This window comes from Quercus suber, unplaced genomic scaffold (genome assembly GCF_002906115.3).
Source record: "Quercus suber isolate HL8 unplaced genomic scaffold, Cork oak 2.0 scaffold_11, whole genome shotgun sequence".
NCBI lineage: Eukaryota > Viridiplantae > Streptophyta > Magnoliopsida > Fagales > Fagaceae > Quercus > Quercus suber.
The window spans coordinates 598,343-624,328 of NW_027069477.1; the positions used below are offsets into that span (position 1 = coordinate 598,343).

At 34.5% G+C, this 25,986-nt stretch overlaps 3 protein-coding genes across 3 annotated transcripts; all 3 read left to right on the top strand.

The window, feature by feature from the left end:
- The first annotated feature begins 962 nt into the window (after positions 1-962).
- On the top strand, positions 963-4,636 carry LOC112006803 (cyclic dof factor 2). Its single transcript, XM_024039119.2, has 2 exons — positions 963-1,457; positions 2,831-4,636. The coding sequence occupies exons 1-2, from the start codon at positions 1,272-1,274 to the stop codon at positions 4,109-4,111; spliced, it is 1,467 nt and encodes a 488-aa protein (XP_023894887.2). The 5' UTR covers positions 963-1,271; the 3' UTR covers positions 4,112-4,636.
- Positions 4,637-7,086: 2,450 nt separating this feature from the next.
- Positions 7,087-9,060, top strand: LOC136069990 (cyclic dof factor 3-like). The gene is made up of 2 exons (XM_065779181.1): positions 7,087-7,095; positions 7,255-9,060. Exons 1-2 carry the CDS (start codon positions 7,087-7,089, stop codon positions 8,533-8,535), a joined length of 1,290 nt encoding a protein of 429 aa, XP_065635253.1. The 3' UTR covers positions 8,536-9,060.
- A 15,708-nt stretch (positions 9,061-24,768) lies between these two features.
- LOC112006894 (probable calcium-binding protein CML45) lies at positions 24,769-25,278 on the top strand. The gene has a single exon (XM_024039192.2). It carries the CDS (start codon positions 24,769-24,771, stop codon positions 25,276-25,278), a length of 510 nt encoding a protein of 169 aa, XP_023894960.2.
- Positions 25,279-25,986: the final 708 nt, after the last annotated feature.

Sequence of the window (25,986 nt, forward strand, 5' to 3'; positions counted from 1 at the left end):
GTCAAATTGGAATTAAAAAAAAAAGCATTTGAGTACACTTTCTGAGAATTTCAAGAACATCATATTGTTTACCAAATACTAAAGTGAATGGACTCTATCATGAAGAAAATTTGGGTCAACCTATTCAACAATTTTGTTCAAAGCTTGTACTAAATTTAAATTTATTATAAAGGTTCTCAAATCTTGACATATGGGGTAAAAAGTCATACATGTAACAAAAAGTTAAAACAGAACTCAAAAGGGATAACCAAAGTCCCATCAAATTAAACTGCCAGGATGATTACAAATTATTGAAAAAAAGTAATAATTAGGGTGATAAAAATGGAATTAGGGACTAATACATGAGTGTCTTTTGCTCCTTCTTTTTTCATTTTACTTTATTTATTTAATTTTATATTATTATTATTATTTAAGATATAAAATAATTATTCTTTACCATTCAGTCAAAACCCTAATAATATTTCTTTGAAATACAAATTATTATCTCATATTTGACATCAATTAAACTAAGATCTGATTAACAAACGTCAAAATGCATTAATTAAGTTTAAGTTTTTCTTTATAATGGATCTGTTTTTTTTAGAAAGTCAAACAACTTTATTATGATCATAACCTCTAAGATTTAGAGCACACGAGTTTGACAGTAAAAGAGCAATTTTAAGGACATGTGAAAGTGAATCTTAAGTCTAGTATTTCTATGCATTGAATCGAACAAAAACACAGACCGACAATAGCGCTTTTTGAATACATGTCAAGTTCTTGTTACATTCGAAACATTTTCAAAATATTAGAGCGTTAGACGCAAGCTAAATATTTAAATGTAAAATAAAATATAAAAATGGGTAGAAGTCGAAATAGGGGTGCTGACATGGAAAAAAAAGGGGGAGACAACAGAGCACTATCTTTTGGAGAAATGTGGGGAATCCAACAGCACACAAAGATCTCAAAGGCCACAAGAACTTGTGGCTCACAAAATTCTCCCATTTGATGATGTGGCATACTCATGCTCACCTCGTTAAACACCCCCCTTCTTTTCTTTCATTTCACAACACACTCTGCCTCTTCTTTCTTTCTTTCTATCTTCCTCATTTCTTTGATCATATGTCTCATTTCACACTCTCACCAAAACATCAACAACAACAGCAACAAAAAACTCCAACAGCAGAGACAAGCAGTACTGTTTTCTAAAAGCAAATACAGAGAGAGAGAGAGAGAGAGAGAGAGAGAGAGAGAATCTTGTGCTTGTTGAAACCTATAAGCATAAGAACAGAATGTTGGAGCTAAAAGACCCGGCGATAAAGCTGTTCGGAAAGACAATTCCATTGCCACTAAGGAGGCAAACTTTGACTGACGAGTCATCTGTAGCAGAGGATTGCTCTGACCAAAATCTTCATTCTCCAAACATTTCCTCCTCTTCGCGTGAAGAGAGCTCTGCCAGAGAACGTGAAGGGAATAAGGTATGCATGTGCCATGTCTTGTATCGAGTTTGCATTTCTTTTGACATGTCTGGCTTGTGTTTTTTTTTTTTTTTTTTTTATGCAATTTCAAGACCAACCCGTTTTTGAGAAACTCGAAACTGTAACTGGGTCAGTCTTGTTTTCACAAAAGGTTTTGGTATTTTTAAGCAATTCTAAGAGCAGCCCATTTTTAAAGAAATCCAGGATTTTCAAATGGTTGATTTTGTCACCTCTTTAAGCTTATGGTATTGATATCTTGGCTCAAATGTTATTTCTAAAGGAAACTAAAGAAAAAAAAAATAAAAATTCTGGGTTTGCTTTGGTTTTGCTCAAGTTGGGTTTTCCAGTTTGATTTATTCACTTTTTACTATTATCCTTTTGCCTCTCTTTTTTTTGTTTTGGTTTGACCTTAAGGCTTAAACTTTGGAGTCATTGGCTTGAAATGAATTAGGCTCCAATTTACCCGAGATTTTACTTAGGCATGGCAGTTTGATTACAGCTTTGATTTTCAACCTTTTCTCATTGGGATGCTCTGTTTTGGAGTACTAGTTTTATGTGTTTTTCTCTCTATAACCTTGCTTAGGACAATAAAAAGGACTCTTGAGATGATTTTATTCATTTGCTAGATATTCTTAGTATATATTGTTGAACTGTAGGTTTTGTATCAATGTTTCACCATCTGTAATATATTCTTTACTGCTTTTGTAATGGAATCTTTTGTTATTATCTCAAACCAATCTGCTTGTTCTGTAGATTGACAGAGAAGAATAAATCTTTAGTTTACATTACAAAAGGAGATATGATATTCAATAGCTTTGTCATGAATTCCTAGATGAGCTGGGTTTTTCTGTGGTGACTGAAAATTTTGTCCACTTTGCTATATCAGCTTGTGTGTTCAATTGATTGTAGTCCATACCCGATTGAATCAAGCTGACAATTACTACCAACATATCTATGCAGCTTTACACGTTTCTATTTTCCATTCTATTATTCATCATTTCTAAGCATCTTAAACTTTTGAAAAAGGGGTAACTACCATGATATCAAAGCAGTGCTGAGTACGAAAACTGTCAGTTGGAATATGATCATTTGAATATCTACCAAAATTCTCATAATATTTACATTTAATTAAATAAATATATACTTAAAACATATCTATAAAACTCTTTTTGCTTGTATTCACCACCAAGCTATTCACTACTACATGAAGAAAAGTATGCCTGAAGCTGAAGCTTCAGTTTTCTGGTGTTTCTTATCATAGTGTTCTTGATGCATTTAATAGCCTTATATTTTAGCTTTCTTGTACAAGAACTTTGTTTGCTGTCATATAGCCTGCTATTTGTTCTAATTGGAATTTCAATTTGGAATGTTAGGAAACTTTGGGAAGAGAACTCATCACAAATAAACAGGAAGATGGTACCTCGCATCAGATTTCAGAAGATTCAAAAGATCCTACATCATCAAGCACTAGCGAGAACCCTAAAACTCCCTCAGTTGACATAGAAACTTCATCAATAAAAGCCTCAAAGAATGGAGAACAAAGTGAGACAAGTATCTCACAAGAAAAAACTCTGAAGAAGCCTGACAAAATACTTCCATGTCCCCGGTGCAATAGCATGGACACCAAGTTTTGTTACTACAACAATTACAATGTCAACCAGCCCCGTCATTTCTGTAAGAACTGTCAAAGATACTGGACTGCTGGTGGAACTATGAGGAATGTACCCGTAGGTGCTGGTCGTCGTAAGAACAAGAACTCTTCCAATTCACATTATCGTCACATTATAGTTTCAGAAGCTCTTCAAACGGCTCAAGCTAATGGAGTTCAAAATCCAGCTTTTGGAGATAATAGCACTGTCCTCACATTTGGCTCAGATTCTCCTCTTTGCGAATCCATGGCTTCTGTATTGAACCTTGCACGGAAAACGCAAAACCGTGTACCAAACGTATTTCACAGACCTGAAAGGACTCTTGTTTCTGGAGGAGATACTGGAGACGATTACTCAAGTGGATCCTCTGTCACAGCTTCAAATTCAACTGAGAAGGAATTTACTGCCGGTTTACAAGAGTCAGCAGTTAAGAGTTATCAAGGGTTTCCTCCCCAGTTACCATGCTTTCCAGGAACCCCTTGGTCTTTGCCATGGAACTCAGCTCACTGGAGCTCTGCAATGCCTCCACCTGCTTTATGCCCATCAGGCTTCCCAGTATCATTCTACCCTGCACCAGCATATTGGGGTTGTAATGTTTCAGGCTCTTGGAATATACAATGTCTTTCCCCACCATCTTCTTCTCTCAGCCACGGTAGCCAAAGCTCAGCCCCTAATTCCCCAACCTTGGGGAAACATTCAAGGGATGGGAACATCATTAATCCCGCGAACTCACTGAAAGAGTCTGTTAAAGAGAACAGTTCAGAAAGATGTGTTTGGATTCCAAAAACTTTGAGGATTGATGATCCCAATGAAGCTGCAAAGAGCTCTATATGGACTACACTTGGGATCAAGAACGAGAAGACTAGTTCTATCAACAGTGGAGGTCTCTTTAAGGCATTCCAAACAAAGGGCAATGACAAAAGTAAAGTGGTCGAGACATCTGCTGTGCTGCAAGCCAACCCTGCAGCCTTGTCCCGGTCGCTAAACTTCCACGAGAGCACATAATTGGAGAGAAACTTGCATTGTTAACTCTGCTTATGGTGGCAATGCAACAAAGGGGGTTTCCATCATTGTAACTCCTTGCTGACAAATTTGTGCAGCCTTTTTTCCCCAAATATTGTTTGTTAACCAACCTTGATGCAAGAATTGGTTAGCAAAAGCAATCCAAATTGGAGGAAGATCATGCAGGAAGCAGTTAGCAAAGCAATATAAATTAGAGGAAGACCAGAGAAGTGTCCGCCTATTTTTACCTTGTAGGAGAGCAGAGGTATCTCTGACTAGCTCATATAACTCCTTTTTATTTTTTATGAATATGTAGCTGCTTTTTATCTCATCTGTAACAGTATAAATAGGTGTTTTTGATTTGGACTTAGATGGTTTGTTAAGTGTTCATGTACATAAATATATGTAAGAATGTGAGATATAGCTGGAACAAATATAGATTCTTGGATGGAACAAAATCCAGTAATGTAGAATAAACTTATAAGTCTTAATCTGGAAGATTTTATTGCTTTCTTATTATGTGATAAATCCGGAATAATTTGTTGTTTTTCCAGGAGCTTTCAATAAATAATGTTTAGTTCAAATCTTACCAAATACTTACTCTTGCTCTACCTTAAGCTTCTGAATTAAATTTTCTGTGTCTTTACACTTGCAGCCGTTAACCCTCAATTCTGAGAAAATCAGATACAAGGGTATGAAGCTATATAACCTGGTTTGATTATGTACTGATGGGATTTCCCTCTCTACTAAAAAAAACAAAGGCACAAAAAGCTACACTCTGTTGCTGTGGCAACCCAACCTTTCGTCAACTCTACATGGAATTCCTAATTATCATGTTAGATGTTACATCATTCACATAGACCCCAAAGGAGAACATATTTTTTAAAAAACCATCAATATCAAGAAAATTGATTGATGTTCTTGTCCTGCCTATTTACAGAAGTTTGTTTTGGAAGTTCAAGGCTGCAACTAAATGTATGGCTGGTGCAATAAAATTTGGTAATGGTTATTGTATATCATACTGTTAGAGGCACACAGTAAAATAGATTTGGAGATGGGGCAGATTCAAAAAGATAGAAGTTCTCTAGGCCCACATTCATGCTGATAACTTTGAATATATTTCAAAAAAGGCCAAGCATCATGCTCTCTCTCAAGCCTAAAGAATCCTAACTGTTAATATCAAAAAGGTGGAAAGCAAGGATAAAGTCATCTTTTTCTCTGCTTTCTTTTTGCATTACTTTTCCTTATCCTTTACATATTTACTTCATTTTCTTTGATAGAAAACATACATAAGATAACTATGTAAACTGTGCCTTCCTTTGTTTCATTCTGCTGGATAGATATATTCATAATTAGTTGCTGTATATGATGTGTCACTGATCTATCGGCCAGGAAGAAACACTCAGATATTTCATTGTTGTTATCATCACTGGGAGGCTACAATTTCTGCACAAGATTAGTTGTAATGGGACCCCAAGCATGTGAAGGCATGGATGGTTTAATTAAGCCCTCTGTCCCTTCCTTTTCTTTCCTTTTCTTTTTGTTCTTTTGCTTCTATATAAAGGCAAATGTGTTTGCTCTTTTACTTTTAGAATATCCTGATATTAGTCCATTATCAGTTATTAAATATGTGACAAGTGCTTATTCAGTCTAAATGGCATGAAACTCTTTCTATCCACTATTTTCCAACAAAATTTGAGACCTTGACGTTTAATAAGGACTAGCAGTATTCCATGCACCCCTCATAAATTCTTTCTTCTGAATATAGTGGTTCTCCTTTGTTGCATGTTAACATCAACACTCTGTCACACTTGAATTGGTTGTCCTAAGAATGTTTCATAAAAAAAATTAAGAAAATTGCAAATAAGGCAGATGAGATGAGGAAACGTGGAACATAGAGTTAGTCTCACTAAACTCTCTTTTAAAGCATTAATCTCTGTTCTTATTTCATGCACTAAATCCTGACCTCATTTCCTAGATATAAGTTGGTATGAGAAAATAAAGAGGAAGGTGCCACAAAATAAAAATAAGGTGGAATATGTTAGTGGTCTCTAAAATTTGGGCCAAGTTCTATTTTAGTCCTTGAAATTTGAATTTTCTTTTTTTAGTCTAAAAAAAGTATAAATATATCAAATTATTAAATTTTATAACTCGTAGGTCATTTTTTTTGTTTTGGTTTGACCTTAAGGCTTAAACTTTGGAGTCATTGGCTTGAAATGAATTAGGCTCCAATTTACCCGAGATTTTACTTAGGCATGGCAGTTTGATTACAGCTTTGATTTTCAACCTTTTCTCATTGGGATGCTCTGTTTTGGAGTACTAGTTTTATGTGTTTTTCTCTCTATAACCTTGCTTAGGACAATAAAAAGGACTCTTGAGATGATTTTATTCATTTGCTAGATATTCTTAGTATATATTGTTGAACTGTAGGTTTTGTATCAATGTTTCACCATCTGTAATATATTCTTTACTGCTTTTGTAATGGAATCTTTTGTTATTATCTCAAACCAATCTGCTTGTTCTGTAGATTGACAGAGAAGAATAAATCTTTAGTTTACATTACAAAAGGAGATATGATATTCAATAGCTTTGTCATGAATTCCTAGATGAGCTGGGTTTTTCTGTGGTGACTGAAAATTTTGTCCACTTTGCTATATCAGCTTGTGTGTTCAATTGATTGTAGTCCATACCCGATTGAATCAAGCTGACAATTACTACCAACATATCTATGCAGCTTTACACGTTTCTATTTTCCATTCTATTATTCATCATTTCTAAGCATCTTAAACTTTTGAAAAAGGGGTAACTACCATGATATCAAAGCAGTGCTGAGTACGAAAACTGTCAGTTGGAATATGATCATTTGAATATCTACCAAAATTCTCATAATATTTACATTTAATTAAATAAATATATACTTAAAACATATCTATAAAACTCTTTTTGCTTGTATTCACCACCAAGCTATTCACTACTACATGAAGAAAGTATGCCTGAAGCTGAAGCTTCAGTTTTCTGGTGTTTCTTATCATAGTGTTCTTGATGCATTTAATAGCCTTATATTTTAGCTTTCTTGTACAAGAACTTTGTTTGCTGTCATATAGCCTGCTATTTGTTCTAATTGGAATTTCAATTTGGAATGTTAGGAAACTTTGGGAAGAGAACTCATCACAAATAAACAGGAAGATGGTACCTCGCATCAGATTTCAGAAGATTCAAAAGATCCTACATCATCAAGCACTAGCGAGAACCCTAAAACTCCCTCAGTTGACATAGAAACTTCATCAATAAAAGCCTCAAAGAATGGAGAACAAAGTGAGACAAGTATCTCACAAGAAAAAACTCTGAAGAAGCCTGACAAAATACTTCCATGTCCCCGGTGCAATAGCATGGACACCAAGTTTTGTTACTACAACAATTACAATGTCAACCAGCCCCGTCATTTCTGTAAGAACTGTCAAAGATACTGGACTGCTGGTGGAACTATGAGGAATGTACCCGTAGGTGCTGGTCGTCGTAAGAACAAGAACTCTTCCAATTCACATTATCGTCACATTATAGTTTCAGAAGCTCTTCAAACGGCTCGAGCTAATGGAGTTCAAAATCCAGCTTTTGGAGATAATAGCACTGTCCTCACATTTGGCTCAGATTCTCCTCTTTGCGAATCCATGGCTTCTGTATTGAACCTTGCACGGAAAACGCAAAACCGTGTACCAAACGTATTTCACAGACCTGAAAGGACTCTTGTTTCTGGAGGAGATACTGGAGACGATTACTCAAGTGGATCCTCTGTCACAGCTTCAAATTCAACTGAGAAGGAATTTAATGCCGGTTTACAAGAGTCAGCAGTTAAGAGTTATCAAGGGTTTCCTCCCCAGTTACCATGCTTTCCAGGAACCCCTTGGTCTTTGCCATGGAACTCAGCTCACTGGAGCTCTGCAATGCCTCCACCTGCTTTATGCCCATCAGGCTTCCCAGTATCATTCTACCCTGCACCAGCATATTGGGGTTGTAATGTTTCAGGCTCTTGGAATATACAATGTCTTTCCCCACCATCTTCTTCTCTCAGCCACGGTAGCCAAAGCTCAGCCCCTAATTCCCCAACCTTGGGGAAACATTCAAGGGATGGGAACATCATTAATCCCGCGAACTCACCGAAAGAGTCTGTTAAAGAGAACAGTTCAGAAAGATGTGTTTGGATTCCAAAAACTTTGAGGATTGATGATCCCAATGAAGCTGCAAAGAGCTCTATATGGACTACACTTGGGATCAAGAACGAGAAGACTAGTTCTATCAACAGTGGAGGTCTCTTTAAGGCATTCCAAACAAAGGGCAATGACAAAAGTAAAGTGGTCGAGACATCTGCTGTGCTGCAAGCCAACCCTGCAGCCTTGTCCCGGTCGCTAAACTTCCACGAGAGCACATAATTGGAGAGAAACTTGCATTGTTAACTCTGCTTATGGTGGCAATGCAACAAAGGGGGTTTCCATCATTGTAACTCCTTGCTGACAAATTTGTGCAGCCTTTTTTCCCCAAATATTGTTTGTTAACCAACCTTGATGCAAGAATTGGTTAGCAAAAGCAATCCAAATTGGAGGAAGATCATGCAGGAAGCAGTTAGCAAAGCAATATAAATTAGAGGAAGACCAGAGAAGTGTCCGCCTATTTTTACCTTGTAGGAGAGCAGAGGTATCTCTGACTAGCTCATATAACTCCTTTTTATTTTTTATGAATATGTAGCTGCTTTTTATCTCATCTGTAACAGTATAAATAGGTGTTTTTGATTTGGACTTAGATGGTTTGTTAAGTGTTCATGTACATAAATATATGTAAGAATGTGAGATATAGCTGGAACAAATATAGATTCTTGGATGGAACAAAATCCAGTAATGTAGAATAAACTTATAAGTCTTAATCTGGAAGATTTTATTGCTTTCTTATTATGTGATAAATCCGGAATAATTTGTTGTTTTTCCAGGAGCTTTCAATAAATAATGTTTAGTTCAAATCTTACCAAATACTTACTCTTGCTCTACCTTAAGCTTCTGAATTAAATTTTCTGTGTCTTTACACTTGCAGCCGTTAACCCTCAATTCTGAGAAAATCAGATACAAGGGTATGAAGCTATGTAACCTGGTTTGATTATGTACTGATGGGATTTCCCTCTCTACTAAAAAAAACAAAGGCACAAAAAGCTACACTCTGTTGCTGTGGCAACCCAACCTTTCGTCAACTCTACATGGAATTTCTAATTATCATGTTAGATGTTACATCATTCACATAGACCCCAAAGGAGAACATATTTTTTAAAAAACCATCAATATCAAGAAAATTGATTGATGTTCTTGTCCTGCCTATTTACAGAAGTTTGTTTTGGAAGTTCAAGGCTGCAACTAAATGTATGGCTGGTGCAATAAAATTTGGTAATGGTTATTGTATATCATACTGTTAGAGGCACACAGTAAAATAGATTTGGAGATGGGGCAGATTCAAAAAGATAGAAGTTCTCTAGGCCCACATTCATGCTGATAACTTTGAATATATTTCAAAAAAGGCCAAGCATCATGCTCTCTCTCAAGCCTAAAGAATCCTAACTGTTAATATCAAAAAGGTGGAAAGCAAGGATAAAGTCATCTTTTTCTCTGCTTTCTTTTTGCATTACTTTTCCTTATCCTTTACATATTTACTTCATTTTCTTTGATAGAAAACATACATAAGATAACTATGTAAACTGTGCCTTCCTTTGTTTCATTCTGCTGGATAGATATATTCATAATTAGTTGCTGTATATGATGTGTCACTGATCTATCGGCCAGGAAGAAACACTCAGATATTTCATTGTTGTTATCATCACTGGGAGGCTACAATTTCTGCACAAGATTAGTTGTAATGGGACCCCAAGCATGTGAAGGCATGGATGGTTTAATTAAGCCCTCTGTCCCTTCCTTTTCTTTCCTTTTCTTTTTGTTCTTTTGCTTCTATATAAAGGCAAATGTGTTTGCTCTTTTACTTTTAGAATATCCTGATATTAGTCCATTATCAGTTATTAAATATGTGACAAGTGCTTATTCAGTCTAAATGGCATGAAACTCTTTCTATCCACTATTTTCCAACAAAATTTGAGACCTTGACGTTTAATAAGGACTAGCAGTATTCCATGCACCCCTCATAAATTCTTTCTTCTGAATATAGTGGTTCTCCTTTGTTGCATGTTAACATCAACACTCTGTCACACTTGAATTGGTTGTCCTAAGAATGTTTCATAAAAAAAATTAAGAAAATTGCAAATAAGGCAGATGAGATGAGGAAACGTGGAACATAGAGTTAGTCTCACTAAACTCTCTTTTAAAGCATTAATCTCTGTTCTTATTTCATGCACTAAATCCTGACCTCATTTCCTAGATATAAGTTGGTATGAGAAAATAAAGAGGAAGGTGCCACAAAATAAAAATAAGGTGGAATATGTTAGTGGTCTCTAAAATTTGGGCCAAGTTCTATTTTAGTCCTTGAAATTTGAATTTTCTTTTTTTAGTCTAAAAAAAGTATAAATATATCAAATTATTAAATTTTATAACTCGTAGGTCAACTGACAATTTTTGGTATTTCTCATTAAGACGTCCAAGGTTGAAATCCTACCTCCCTCAACTATTGATTTTTTTTTTTTTTTTTTTTAAAAGGGTGTTACATGAAGATTTTTTTGTAAAGTCAACACAATAGATAGCACATTGAAAAGTATGAAATTAATTTTCCCGTTGTCTATTTGAGATTTTTTTTTTTTTTTTTTTTATTTGTTGGTTTGAACTCATGTAACTTTTCAAGATTTATGTGATAGCAAACCGCTATCAAAAGTGTAAAATTAATTTTACAACTTCATAGTTTTGGATGATCGCAAATTTTATTCAGTTGTTGTTCAAGTTATTTTTTCCTTGATCTCACTCAACTTTTCAAGATCTGTAGGACACTGCAAGCTTCTGGCAATTTATCCACTCTATTTGGCATCATATCAAAAAGCATTTTAACGAATGAAATGGGACTAGGGGTGTTCATGAAGCCAGCAAAACTGGCCTGATTCGACCGCAACCGACTGCCAAGGTGGTCAACGGCGGCATTGGTAACGGTGGTTGAAGCACAAAATTGAAAAATCAAAGTGTACCGACCATAAATATTTTATTTATTTTTTGAAGTATTAATATGTGTCTGTTTGGATTGAACTTATTGTTGCTGAAACTGAAAACTGAAAACTGAAAATTAAAAACACTGTAACAAAATAATTTTTAAATGTGTAAATAGTACTGTGGGATCCATTTTTAATATTTTTTATGACGTGAACAGTGTTAAACAGTGCATAAACCGTATTTTTTTCTCCTGCACAGTAAAATCATGTGATTTTACTGTTTACTTGCAGGGAAAAAAAAAAAAAACGCAAAACGTGAACTCAACTTTCAGCTGAATCCAAACGCCCTCTATATGTGCAAAATGTCATTTTAGAGAGAAGAAACAGACTATTTTTGAAGGAATTTTTATTTTGTACTATGGGGATATAAAACACCCACTCACATAGAAGCGAGTGAACAGTAAAATCACTCGCTTTGGAGGTTGCTAAAAAAATTTCTCTCTCTCTCTCTTTGGAGTTTGTTATTTTGCAAATGAAATTTCACTCAATTTCTCTCTCGAATTTCATGTCCCTCAAGAGTCAAGAGGTTAGGGCTTTCCCTGCGTACTTTTATCCTTTTTTTTTTTTTTTTTTTTTTTTGGGAAGTGAATAAATTTTAGTTTTGAACCATTTTTTTCTTTAATCAAATTAATTGCTTGTGATGAGAAAAGTTCTTTAGAAATGTGAGAATATTACTTCTTGTTGAGTTTTTCAACATTATTGCAAGGTTGTGTGGTATGATCATTTGCCTTGTACTAAGTGGAACTAAAGTTGTTGAGAGTTTTGTAACTCAATGATATTGTCTCTTTTCATTTATGACAAGAACTAAAGTTATCCCCACTTTTTATTATTGTAACTATCAAATCATCACCACACGTGAAAAAAAAATTTAATAAAAAATAAAAACTGAAAGAAGAAGAAGAACATTGTTCATTACCCAAAAGGCAAACCGATGTAATCGTACGTCTGCATCACACTTGGAAAACCGCCCTACAAGGTGATCAACGTAGCTCACTTCGTGGTGTGGCTCGGTTTGCAAGTTGAGGCCATTGACCTCATCGATGTGGTGAAAAAATGGGCAAAATTAATGAACCTACACCAATGAACATTTCTGAATGGGACAAAGTGATATCTTAATGTTTACTGATAAGGGGAATTTTTAATTGAAAAAATAAAAGTTGATCTCCAAAGACCCGTCAGCTCTATTATGCAAGCTGAAGATAGTAAGCTGAAGGTAGTAAGCTGAAGATAGAAAGCTGAAGGTAGTAAGCTGAAGGGTTGAAGGTAGTAAGCTGAAGATAGTAAGCTGAAGGTAGTAAGCTGAAGGTAGTAAGCTGAAGGGTTGAAGGTAGTAAGCTGAAGATAGTAAGCTAAAGGCAGTAAGCTGAAGATAATAAAGCTGACGACCCTAAAGCTGACGACCCTAACGAGGTCGTAGGCAAAGCTGACGACCTTAAAGCTGACGACCCTAAGGAGGTCGTAGGCAAAGCTGACGACCCTAAAGCTGACGACCCTAACGAGGTCGTAGGCAAAGCTGTCGACCCTAAAGCTGACGACCCTAACGAGGTCGTAGGCGAAGCTGACGACCCTGACGAGGCAGTAAGCGAAGCTGACGACCCTAATGAGGGAGTAGGCAAAGCTGACGGCTCCAATGTATTCTTGACTTGATCACCACGCATGAATGATAAAAAGATGACTTGCTTTCCACGGTCAATATTAGAGTCCTATAAGGAAAGGATTCCGTAATCTACGCTCATAAGGATTCCTATAAGGAAAAGACTTCTACTCCAAGGAAGAGAGGTCCACCCTCTACTACTATAAAAACCCCAATACCCTCACAAGCCAAGGTACGCATAATTGACCCCGCTCTAGCACTTTAGAGTTGTGAGAAGTTCTAACTTGACCTTCGGAGGGTATTTGGCCGGTACCATACCAGTACTCCTCTTAAGGCCTTCAGCTTTTGTGTTGTGCAGGTGTTGTTTCGAGTGTGCGAGGACCGTGTGGCTCACTGGTGGTTTTTTCGGCATCATCAGTTGGCGCCGTCTGTGGGAAAGATTTTTACAACTTGTAAGCCATATTATCGCCTGAAGTTCAATAATGTTGAAATTGATCCCAATCTAAAAAGATATTTAGTGTATATAATCCATATCTAGAGTTAAAAGTAAAGAAATGAAAATATGAAATAATGAGAAATACTATATGCATAACAATTTTACAACAAATCCTAGATAACAAGTTATTATTGGCAGTTATTGATGGGAAAAAAATATAATTTCAATGGTGAGCCCATATTAGAATAAATAACAACTTGTCATCTAGAATTTTTTGTAAAATTATTGTAAAAATGTTGTGAATATAGCATTTCTCGTAAAATAATCCAATAAGTTGTGATGTCCACACGCCAAAGAGAGAGAGGTCCTATATTTTGTTTAATGCTGAACTTGCGATTTAAAGTTAGGGGATTTCTAGTGCTCCTGTAGTCGTGTGCATGAGACCCAATCTTTGCCCTAAAGTTAGGTGTGGGGGAGGATTTGTTCCAAGTCCGCAAGCAGTTTATCTGCTCTGGGGCCAAAGGACCCGCACAACTTTGTTCCTTCAAGTGACATGAGCAGTTTACGACTTTGTTCCTTCAAGCTACATGAGTAGTTTTTGAGACTTGCTCCCACATCGAAGAAAGATTCGCCCCACTCATGCCTTATAAGCCTTAGTTGAAGGCAAGAGTGTACCACTACTACACAAAAACTGCTCATGTTGCTTGAAGGAACAAAGTCGTGCGAATCCTTCGGCCCTAGAGTGGATAAACTGCTTGCGGGCTTGGAATAAATCCTCCCCTACATTAGGTATTTAAGTTGAAATTTTTTTGCATCTTATTCAGTATGTATTTTTCTTTTTGATGATATCTTATCCAATATAATAAACTTACATATTACTTACCTTCTCAAAAAAAAAAATAATAATAATAATAATAATCTTACATATTATTACTACTCATAAGTAACTTGTGCAGTGTGAGTTAAACTTGAAATGATAGTTTAATGGTAATGATATCATATACTTTTATTATCATTATGTTTCAATATAAAATTATTTATTCTACTTTCTTTTAAAAAATGATGTGATAATATTCTAATGGAATGTGTAAAAATAGATGATTTTTTTCCCTTAATAGAAAACCCTTAGAGAATTAAAATAAGCTCAATTAAATATATATATATATATATTAGAATAATAAACATGAAAAAAATATGAGTTTTCAAAAACTTATGAGCTAACATTTGAAGAAGTTAAAAAAAAAAAAAAAACAAACAAACAAACAAACTCAAAGGTTTTAGTTTTATACATAGTAGAATAGATTAATGGGTTTATTGTTTTGGTATAGTAACATTAAGATATCACTTTGTCCCATTCAGAAATGTTCATTGGTGTAGGTTCATTAATTTTGCCCATTTTTTCACCACATCGATGAGGTCAATGGCCTCAACTTGCAAACCGAGCCACACCACGAAGTGAGCTACGTTGATCACCTTGTAGGGCGGTTTTCCAAGTGTGATGCAGACGTACGATTACATCGGTTTGCCTTTTGGGTAATGAACAATGTTCTTCTTCTTCTTTCAGTTTTTATTTTTTATTAAATTTTTTTTTCACGTGTGGTGATGATTTGATAGTTACAATAATAAAAAGTGGGGATAACTTTAGTTCTTGTCATAAATGAAAAGAGACAATATCATTGAGTTACAAAACTCTCAACAACTTTAGTTCCACTTAGTACAAGGCAAATGATCATACCACACAACCTTGCAATAATGTTGAAAAACTCAACAAGAAGTAATATTCTCACATTTCTAAAGAACTTTTCTCATCACAAGCAATTAATTTGATTAAAGAAAAAATGGTTCAAAACTAAAATTTATTCACTTCCCAAAAAAAAAAAAAAAAAAAAAAAGGATAAAAGTACGCAGGGAAAGCCCTAACCTCTTGACTCTTGAGGGACATGAAATTCGAGAGAGAAATTGAGTGAAATTTCATTTGCAAAATAACAAACTCCAAAGAGAGAGAGAGAGAAATTTTTTTAGCAACCTCCAAAGCGAGTGATTTTACTGTTCACTCGCTTCTATGTGAGTGGGTGTTTTATATCCCATAGTACAAAATAAAAATTCCTTCAAAAATAGTCTGTTTCTTCTCTCTAAAATGACATTTTGCACATATAGAGGGCGTTTGGATTCAGCTGAAAGTTGAGTTCACGTTTTGCGTTTTTTTTTTTTTTTCCCTGCAAGTAAACAGTAAAATCACATGATTTTACTGTGCAGGAGAAAAAAATACGGTTTATGCACTGTTTAACACTGTTCACGTCATAAAAAATATTAAAAATGGATCCCACAGTACTATTTACACATTTAAAAATTATTTTGTTACAGTGTTTTTAATTTTCAGTTTTCAGTTTTCAGTTTCAGCAACAATAAGTTCAATCCAAACAGACACATATTAATACTTCAAAAAATAAATAAAATATTTATGGTCGGTACACTTTGATTTTTCAATTTTGTGCTTCAACCACCGTTACCAATGCCGCCGTTGACCACCTTGGCAGTCGGTTGCGGTCGAATCAGGCCAGTTTTGCTGGCTTCATGAACACCCCTAGTCCCATTTCATTCGTTAAAATGCTTTTTGATATGATGCCAAATAGAGTGGATAAATTGCCAGAAGCTTGCAGTGTCCTACAGATCTTGAAAAGTTGAGTGAGATCAAGGAAAAAATAACTTGAACAACAACTGAATAAAATTTGCGATCATCCAAAACTATGAAGTTGTAAAATTAATTTTACACTTTTGATAGCGGTTTGCTATCACATAAATCTTGAAAAGTTACATGAGTTCAAACCAACAAATAAAAAAAAAAAAAAAAAAAATCTCAAATAGACAACGGGAAAATTAATTTCATACTTTTCAATGTGCTATCTATTGTGTTGACTTTACAAAAAAATCTTCATGTAACACCCTTTTAAAAAAAAAAAAAAAAAAAAAATCAATAGTTGAGGGAGGTAGGATTTCAACCTTGGACGTCTTAATGAGAAATACCAAAAATTGTCAGTTGACCTACGAGTTATAAAATTTAATAATTTGATATATTTATACTTTTTTTAGACTAAAAAAGAAAATTCAAATTTCAAGGACTAAAATAGAACTTGGCCCAAATTTTAGAGACCACTAACATATTCCACCTTATTTTTATTTTGTGGCACCTTCCTCTTTATTTTCTCATACCAACTTATATCTAGGAAATGAGGTCAGGATTTAGTGCATGAAATAAGAACAGAGATTAATGCTTTAAAAGAGAGTTTAGTGAGACTAACTCTATGTTCCACGTTTCCTCATCTCATCTGCCTTATTTGCAATTTTCTTAATTTTTTTATGAAACATTCTTAGGACAACCAATTCAAGTGTGACAGAGTGTTGATGTTAACATGCAACAAAGGAGAACCACTATATTCAGAAGAAAGAATTTATGAGGGGTGCATGGAATACTGCTAGTCCTTATTAAACGTCAAGGTCTCAAATTTTGTTGGAAAATAGTGGATAGAAAGAGTTTCATGCCATTTAGACTGAATAAGCACTTGTCACATATTTAATAACTGATAATGGACTAATATCAGGATATTCTAAAAGTAAAAGAGCAAACACATTTGCCTTTATATAGAAGCAAAAGAACAAAAAGAAAAGGAAAGAAAAGGAAGGGACAGAGGGCTTAATTAAACCATCCATGCCTTCACATGCTTGGGGTCCCATTACAACTAATCTTGTGCAGAAATTGTAGCCTCCCAGTGATGATAACAACAATGAAATATCTGAGTGTTTCTTCCTGGCCGATAGATCAGTGACACATCATATACAGCAACTAATTATGAATATATCTATCCAGCAGAATGAAACAAAGGAAGGCACAGTTTACATAGTTATCTTATGTATGTTTTCTATCAAAGAAAATGAAGTAAATATGTAAAGGATAAGGAAAAGTAATGCAAAAAGAAAGCAGAGAAAAAGATGACTTTATCCTTGCTTTCCACCTTTTTGATATTAACAGTTAGGATTCTTTAGGCTTGAGAGAGAGCATGATGCTTGGCCTTTTTTGAAATATATTCAAAGTTATCAGCATGAATGTGGGCCTAGAGAACTTCTATCTTTTTGAATCTGCCCCATCTCCAAATCTATTTTACTGTGTGCCTCTAACAGTATGATATACAATAACCATTACCAAATTTTATTGCACCAGCCATACATTTAGTTGCAGCCTTGAACTTCCAAAACAAACTTCTGTAAATAGGCAGGACAAGAACATCAATCAATTTTCTTGATATTGATGGTTTTTTAAAAAATATGTTCTCCTTTGGGGTCTATGTGAATGATGTAACATCTAACATGATAATTAGGAATTCCATGTAGAGTTGACGAAAGGTTGGTTGCCACAGCAACAGAGTGTAGCTTTTTGTGCCTTTGTTTTTTTTAGTAGAGAAGGAAATCCCATCAGTACATNCGTTGCTTGATACTCATCAAGCATGCCGTGGACTTCTTATACCTGTGTCCCCCAATAAAGTGTGTAGTGAACTGAGCGCTTAGCTCCTTGAAAGTGCTGATGGAGTTCGGCGTCAGTCGGCTGAACCATACCCTTGCGGGGCCCTTCAGCGTTGTAGGGAAGGCCCTACACATGATTTCGTCCGCTACCCCTTGGAGGTGTGCATCAAGGTCTTGAAGGTCTCTAGGTGATCCAGAGGGTCCTTCACTCCGTCGTAACTGTCTATATGCGGCACGCGAAATTTATGTGGTAGGGGGAAGGAATTGACAGCTGCAGTGAACGGCGAGTCGGTGCGATTTACCAGATCGTCAAGGTCGCTAGATACCCGTCCTTTGAGGGCATTCATCATGACCTCCATTTGTTCCTTTATTGCCTGTATCTCCATGGCAATGTGTGGTTGAGTTGCATCCGTGAGGGATGGCATGCTCAGATTTTGACGCTCCGGTCTACTAGGAGCATTACTGCCTTCCAGCCTTTCTCGTTCTCTTCTATCGGCACTGGTGCCTTCTTGGTCCTGCTCTTGAGTGCCGTGACCTGCATTTTTCTGGCATAACTGTTCCTCCAGATCGTTGTTTTGCTTAGTGAGGCGTTCCACGGTTGCAATGAGAGTCTGCACCTGTCTCTCGAGTGCAATTGGGCGTGGTTCGTCTCCTTGAACGTTGTTAGTGGTCGCCATCGAGCGAGTAAGTACCATGCAACTCTTTGTCCGGGAATTTTTTTTTTTTTTTTTTTTTTTTTTTTTTTTTTTTTTTTTTTTTTTTTTTTTTTTTTTTTTTTTTTTTTTTTTTTTTTTATCTTCATTTGAGGGTTCTGTGGGAATATGATCTTTAATTCAGTGGTTATATCATGTTCGTTTAGCATGAGCTTATAAGCTCAAGTTTATTTTTTAACTTTTATTTATAGGTTTTTAAAACCTCATTTTTTTTTTTCCCCTTTTTCAAACATTTTCAAAGTATAAGTACATTTTTAGCCCAATTTTTTCAGCAAAAAGTTAGATAAGTTGTTCCCAAACAAACAATTTTTTTTTTTTTGCTTGGTGTAGATTCCAAACAAACCCTAAATGTTGATTCTTAGGCCATATATTTAAATTTTGTTCATTTTTTTTTTCTCCTTGTATCTACCTTTTTAATATTGTCCAATATCAACTTCTTTTATATATATTTCTCTCTATTGCAAGTGAAATTATGAAAATCTCAATGTAAGGATTGGATTTGGATCCTCGGCCCAAAAGGTAATTGGATTCAAACCTAATAAGCCCAAAACAATAAATTTGTAGAAAGTAGGTCGAATAACTAGGCTCTAATGAATGAAATAACAGCTAAACTTGGTTTATAAGACAATCAAACAAAATAAAGATATGTTTGAATAAGAAAATTTGTCCTCAGCACAATCTGAGGAGCTCTGCTCTTGTATATATTGAGTGATGATGGTTATAGAAGTAGTTCAAATTTTTTACAATCTCCTCCCCCTTTCTTCATTTTTCCTACTTTATATACTACATTCCCTTTTCATCTTTACCATCCATGTGTAAATCAGACTTGTTGGTGTCAATCTTTATCCCATCAACCCCTTTCCAAAGCTCTCAGGTAATAGCTGTAAGGCTAAAAACCACTGTTCAGGCATCACTTCCTCATTAATGCGGCCAGAGAGTTTGTTGTCGGGCATTTAATACGGATGTAACAGTTTTGCCTGGAGATATTTCATAGCCATACTCTTCTCTGTTTATCTTTAGTACTTATCTTCCTCTAGGGAATGGTCTAGAAGGCTGCCCTTGTCGGTAAATCACATCTTCGAACCTCGGCGTTGGGAAGCCGAGAAAGAACTCATCCTTGGCAAAGCTTCCTGGACTACTATGACTAACATTGTTTTCTTCACCTATTACCATGGGCCCCTTTCTACAGTACTTTCTAAGCCTCAGATGATTTCTTATCCTCGGTCTGGGCCTTAGGCCCACCACATATGTGGACGTGTATTCTTGGGCTTTCTACCCCTACACTCAACTATAAGTTTTCACTCTCATTTCTCTTTTAAACCATGATTAATTTTAAAGAATAATGATCAAAGACAAACCACAATCTTAAATATATATATATATATATTAAAGAAAAAACTATACTTTATTACATCACAAATAAAAGAAAAAAAAATTTTACTTTTTTTCCCTTAATGCGGTTATAGATGTAATACAGGCTCCAATGAATGATGAATATGACTATATTATTGAAAATAAAGGATAGGTGAAATGTGTTGTGAGAAAAAGGCTTCAAGAGACCATCTCATAAAATATTTTATTTCTTTATGATTTTATATATACACAAATTATGAACATCAAGTCCATCGTCTAGAAGGAATTGTATTGTATTGACATACTACACAGTCAACATCATATTTTGTTGAATGGAATGGTGATGCCTGTTACCTCCTATTTATGATATCCAATTTCACATACTAGTATGAGTATTTCAATTTGTTAGGAAATTAACTTTATTCTTAGAACATGTGAGATGTGAAAATAGAGAAAAATTGACAATCACACAATACAAAGATTTTTGTGATTCGACAATATGTCTACATATGTCTAAGAACTTCAATAATTTTCACTATGTTAAAGAAAAAAAAAATACAAAGTTGGCTGTACAGCACATCAATACATCAAACCTTAATTCTAAAGCAACAATGTGTGTGTGTATATATCTCCCAAACAGAAAATCCAAAATAAGCCCAAAGTGCTGAAACCTCCACTCTATGGACCATGCGTCACAAAATCTCTTAATTAAAATCGTAACTTTTCCAAGTTGGGTTGGGTCACAAACGGGATTGAACAAAAAACCAAGCTCCACCTAACCTAACACAACTTTCACTCTCAGCATCCCAATAAACACAAGGAAGTCAAGTGCCTCGAAAGTATTGAATCTGCCAAGAGGAAAAACTGTTAAATAGCTAACTAGGTTTTGACAAATCCATTTGAAATGATTACCACTAAGCCCTACTATTCTGTAAAATTATGTTGGAATTGAAGTGCTTCGAAAGTAAATCAGAATTGAAACGTTCTTTTCCATGAAAAAAGAAAGAAAGAAAGAAGATGATGTGGGAATGTGCGAAAGATTTAACTACTTCCCACCCAAAAAGCAGGCAGGAAAAAAGTGTACACGGGGACATAATAACTGGGTATTTTTTCTTGGTTTCCTTATCCCTGCTAGTGGGAAAAGACTCAACTGATGGGGATGCAAAGAATTATTACAATGAACACACAGTAGATTCCCAATACCATGACTTGCCCTAAGGTCAAAAAGAGAATATTTTAATAGCAAAAGAAATCACCAATAATCAAATGTTAGGTAAAGCGTACATACTTAAACATAGTTGGGATGGAAAGCTATTGAACTTTAGAAAAAAAAAAAGTTAAAAAGTAAGCTAGAGATTTGATTATTTATTTGTTAGTTGATTGGCACATGTATATACGGCTTTTTTCACGTTAGTGTTAGTGATACACACCGCAGGATGTGGTTTGATGATAAGAGTCTTTAATTATATCGCTTCACTTAATAAGCGGTTTAAATGAGTCTTTACTTATTGTCATCACGTGGCATAAGGTCAATAAGTTCACATTGGAAATTCCCTTTTTTATTTAGCAAAAAAAAAAAAAAAGTTAGTGTTAGTAATACAAAAATATTCATAATTTATTCTTGTGGCAAATTATAATAGATGCAACACCACCTTTATATGGGATATCAATGAACGGATTTATTATTCATCTATTATCATATGCCACCTCAATAATTATATAAAAAAAGTATTTTAATTGGTTTTTGTATCACTGGACTTTTCTTTTCCATAATGGGCCCTGCCTTTCAGTTAATAACCTATTGACACAAATGAGAAACAAATTTGATTGCCAATGTTAACTTTTATTATCTTGGCCTAGTTATAAGCACATGGAGGCAAAGTATATCATGATTTAAGTGATGTTGCTAATCACAACTACCACATTAACAATTATGAAAAGAGTAAATGAAAAATATTGTGTCCATATTAGTACTAAATTAGAAGGGCAAATTTGGGCAAATAAGAAGTTTTATCAAGCTATTAGGTGTATAATAAAAGTGGTATCAGTAATTAACCCATATGAAAATTGTGCTACTACAGCCTACACACACAATTTCATATATGTAAGTTCTGGAAACGGTTTTAAATTGTGTCCTACCATTACTTGAATGAAAATATAAAAATTTAATTATGAGCAATTTCATATGATATGGGCTCACTCTTTATTACTATTCTCTGAATTGTATAGTATGAGCTGAATTAGGTGCGTGAAAAATTCAAAAAATGTAAATAAGAGTGGATTAGGATTGAGATTTAGAGGTTAATTAGTTAAGGTCCAATTAATATCAGTTAAGTTTAAGGCCTGATTTGAAAATTGGGCTTAAGAAACATGTAGTCAAGTTTCCACCAATTCTAGGACTATGAGTCAATGAGTGGGGTTTACAAGGAAATTTCCTAAAACTTGGTAGTCACTTCATAGAATGAGAAGATTGATAAGTAATCCTCTGAAAAGAAGCAATTTTTTGATTTTTTTTCTCACCTTCATGGCTTCATGTTCTTTGTACAGTTCTGCTAGCTGTAGCTAGCCAGGTCCTTTAAGTTTGCTTTTTGTAAATTTCCAAATCCAAAAGCAAAGTAAACGCGGCGACCGACTTTGACAAAGTAATAACTATATTCTTTATTCTGGAACTTCCACGAAATTTGGAGTATTTGCAAACCCACGTATCCTTTTATGTCTTTATGTGATAGGCTCATCTTGGCCGGCAAGGTCCTTACTTTTTTTCTCTTTTTTTCTTGTCGAGAAATGACTGAAAGAGGGTATTCAGACCTTCTCAAATGCCTTTCTAACCTAACTTATTTCTTTAAAAGGTAGGTTTTTTCTTGGTTGAAAAGGAAATATATTAAAAACAGAATTAAGCACAAAATCTTAAAATTTTGGGATTAATTTTTAGCTTGCAAGTCAAATAAACTTTTTTTTTTAATTTATAAATGAATATATATATATATATAAGCAGAGACTTTATATAAAAATATGAGTTTCTACCTTGAAAATGCTACAAATTTAGAACGAAACTACTAAATTAATTTTTAATATTTCAAAATATACATATTTCTTTACTCTAATTTAAATTTTTTTTTTTGATCGTTTACTGGTATACATATATTTTGTTTGTCAGTCAACTAATACAGTCACTTTCTCTTTGGCGTGGTGAGTGTGATTTGCTGGTCAAGTGGTTTTAACTATTATATTACTATATAGAATAGTTCTTCTCATGCTTATTAGAGAAAATAAAAAGTATATACTATTTTCAACAAATGAAATGAATTAATCTCCCTACTCCCTTGACTCATTACTTAGCATTTCAACTGATCATAAACATATTTGGATGAAACGTTAATATATTTAAACAAATTCATAATTATCAAATAAATAATTTGATTGAATGTAAAAGTCATGTGTGGTCATTTGAATCGGCAGATAGTAAGTTGCAGGAAAATTCAGCACATAAAAAAGTACTATAAAGTATAAACCTTCTCATTCTTTGTACCTAAATATTGAGACACTTTCATATCCAGAACCGAAAGTTATGTAGGTTTATATTAACCTTTTACATTTTGTATTTTTCTTGCACATGGGAGTTGGGACTTCTACTCCCTTATACACCTAACGATTTCCTCATCGGACTCATTCTGCTAAGTCTTTTAAGATTGTATGAAGAAAAGTATTGTTTAATCTTGTAGAAGATTGAAAAAACAAATTTGGGAAGTTTCCTTGTATTTACAGAGCAGAAAGTTTTTTTAAAAAACAATTAATATAGGACAAAAGGAAAAAGCATGATGCTTTGAATAGTTTTATTTTCTCAAATTATAATAAATTAAAAATCAATTTATAAGAAAATTGTTTGTTCTTCCTAAAAAAAAAATTGTTTGTTTATTGTTCTTTCAAATCCAGTTACTTTAAAAAAAATAATAATTTTACACATTTTCGAATGAATTTAGAACCAAGATATAAAGATGAAATGAGATAATTATCTTCTGCCAGACTGTAAGATGTGTTATTCCACCTCAAAATCAATTGGTAATGAGAAAAATACACTCAAATCTTTTATAGTTTTCGACATCATATCACGTGGGCTTGTTTTTAGAATAGTTGTAGGAAGTCAAATTGTGGTCCCCCAACAATCCCTTCCTCACAATGACACTTCCTTGGTTCAAACCCATGACCTTACCTCTGATACCACTTGTCGAACCGTGAGTTGTGTCATTCCACCTCAAAACTAATTGGTGATAAAGAAAACACACTTAAATCTTTTATATCCTTCGACATCATACTACACTAACCTGCTTTTAAAGTGATTATAATGAGTCAAATTAATAGACATCACACATCCGTAGACGGTAGGTTCCAAGAAAGTATCTTGTGAGACAGAGTCATACAAAGCTCTTCTCACATTCGGTAGGCTCCATGAAGAGGGTTTTATAACTCTATCCCATATATAAGATTATGTTTTCCCTAGAGATATGAATTCAACTTTATACATGCTAGATGCTATCTCCAAAGCTTAGTGAATTCTTCAGTAGAACTAGCTAGAGCTTTGTTGTTGAAAATTCTTCTGCAACATCTTTCTTATTTCCAAGAAATTTGGAGCCATTTATGACAGCCACTTTGCCCCCTCAAGAAGCAAACTACGTCGTTGACGCGTTTCCACCATAATAAGCGGTGCAGCTTTTGTTGACCCTTTCTCTAGAAGCTAACAGTTGAGCACTTTTTAATCCTTAAAACTCAGTTACATACATCCTTTGCATCACCAGCATACCTCATATCATATGAAAAATCCATCGAATACAAAGCTCCCGTGTACAACATTATTAAAGTTCTTATCTTTGTGTTAACATGGAAAAGATGGTAGTAACAAACACTAGCTTATCCATTAGAATTCTCGATTGGGTCGTTGAAATACACAGTTTCTTCTCAAAGTTGGTTGCGAATACCTTCACTAGATGGAAGTTTCGGACCAAGTTGGCAATGAGTGAGAAGTTAGTAGAGGATGAAAAACTAAGCGAATCGGACGTGAAGAAGGTGATGGATGAACTAGGAGTAGCTTATAACCCAGATAGCGATATTATTGATCAAGAGGGAATTGGTGCACATGAACTCTCACAACTGTTTGATGAGGAGCAGCCTAGCTTGGAGGAAGTGAAGGAAGCCTTTGAAGTGTTTGATGAAAACAAAGATGGATTCATTGGTGCAACAGAGTTGCAAAGAGTTCTATGCAGTTTGGGACTAAAAGAAGGATCAGAAGTAGAGGAGTGCAGAAAGATGATAAGAGCAGTAGATGAAAATGGAGATGGAATGATTGATTTTAACGAGTTTGTGAAATTTATGGAGAATTGTTTTTGCTAATTGCTAGTTAGCTCTTTTGTCATCTGCATGTACTGCTGCTTGCATACGTAGAGTAATTCAAATAATTTGTGTCATGGTTATTATTACTCTTTTTTTCTTTTTCTTTTTTATTGCAGCCTTGCGATAACACTTTTTAGAATGTGTTAAACTCTTCAAAATTGTGATTTCAAGTATAATTTCAATTACTTTTAGAGTATATGTAAAACTGTACGTATAAAACAGTTTGTGTAACGCTACTATTTTAGAGTAGACATATTTTAGTGTGTGGTAGTGTGCCAATTGCCATTCTCTTGGTCTTTAGTCTAAGATTTCAACTATATTCTTATCTTCTTATGTAAGTTTTCAATACTGTATGTTTGTTTTAGAGTGTATGTGAAACTGTACGTATAAAACAGTTTGTATAACACTACTATTTTAGAATAGACATATTTTAGTGTGTGGTAGTGTGCCAATTGCCATTCTCTTGGTCTTTAGTCTAAGATTTCAACTATATTTTTATTTTCTTATGTAAGTTTTCAATATTGTATGTTTGTTTACTTGTGTTCCGAGTTTCAATATGATATAATTTTTTACATTCTCTTCCTAATTGTACTCTTCATAAATTAAAATAAAATAAAATAAAACAAAAACTTCATTTTATTTTTGTTCCTCTTAAATATTTTATAATAACATACATACTCTTTATAACTAAAGTGTTTTTTTAAAAAC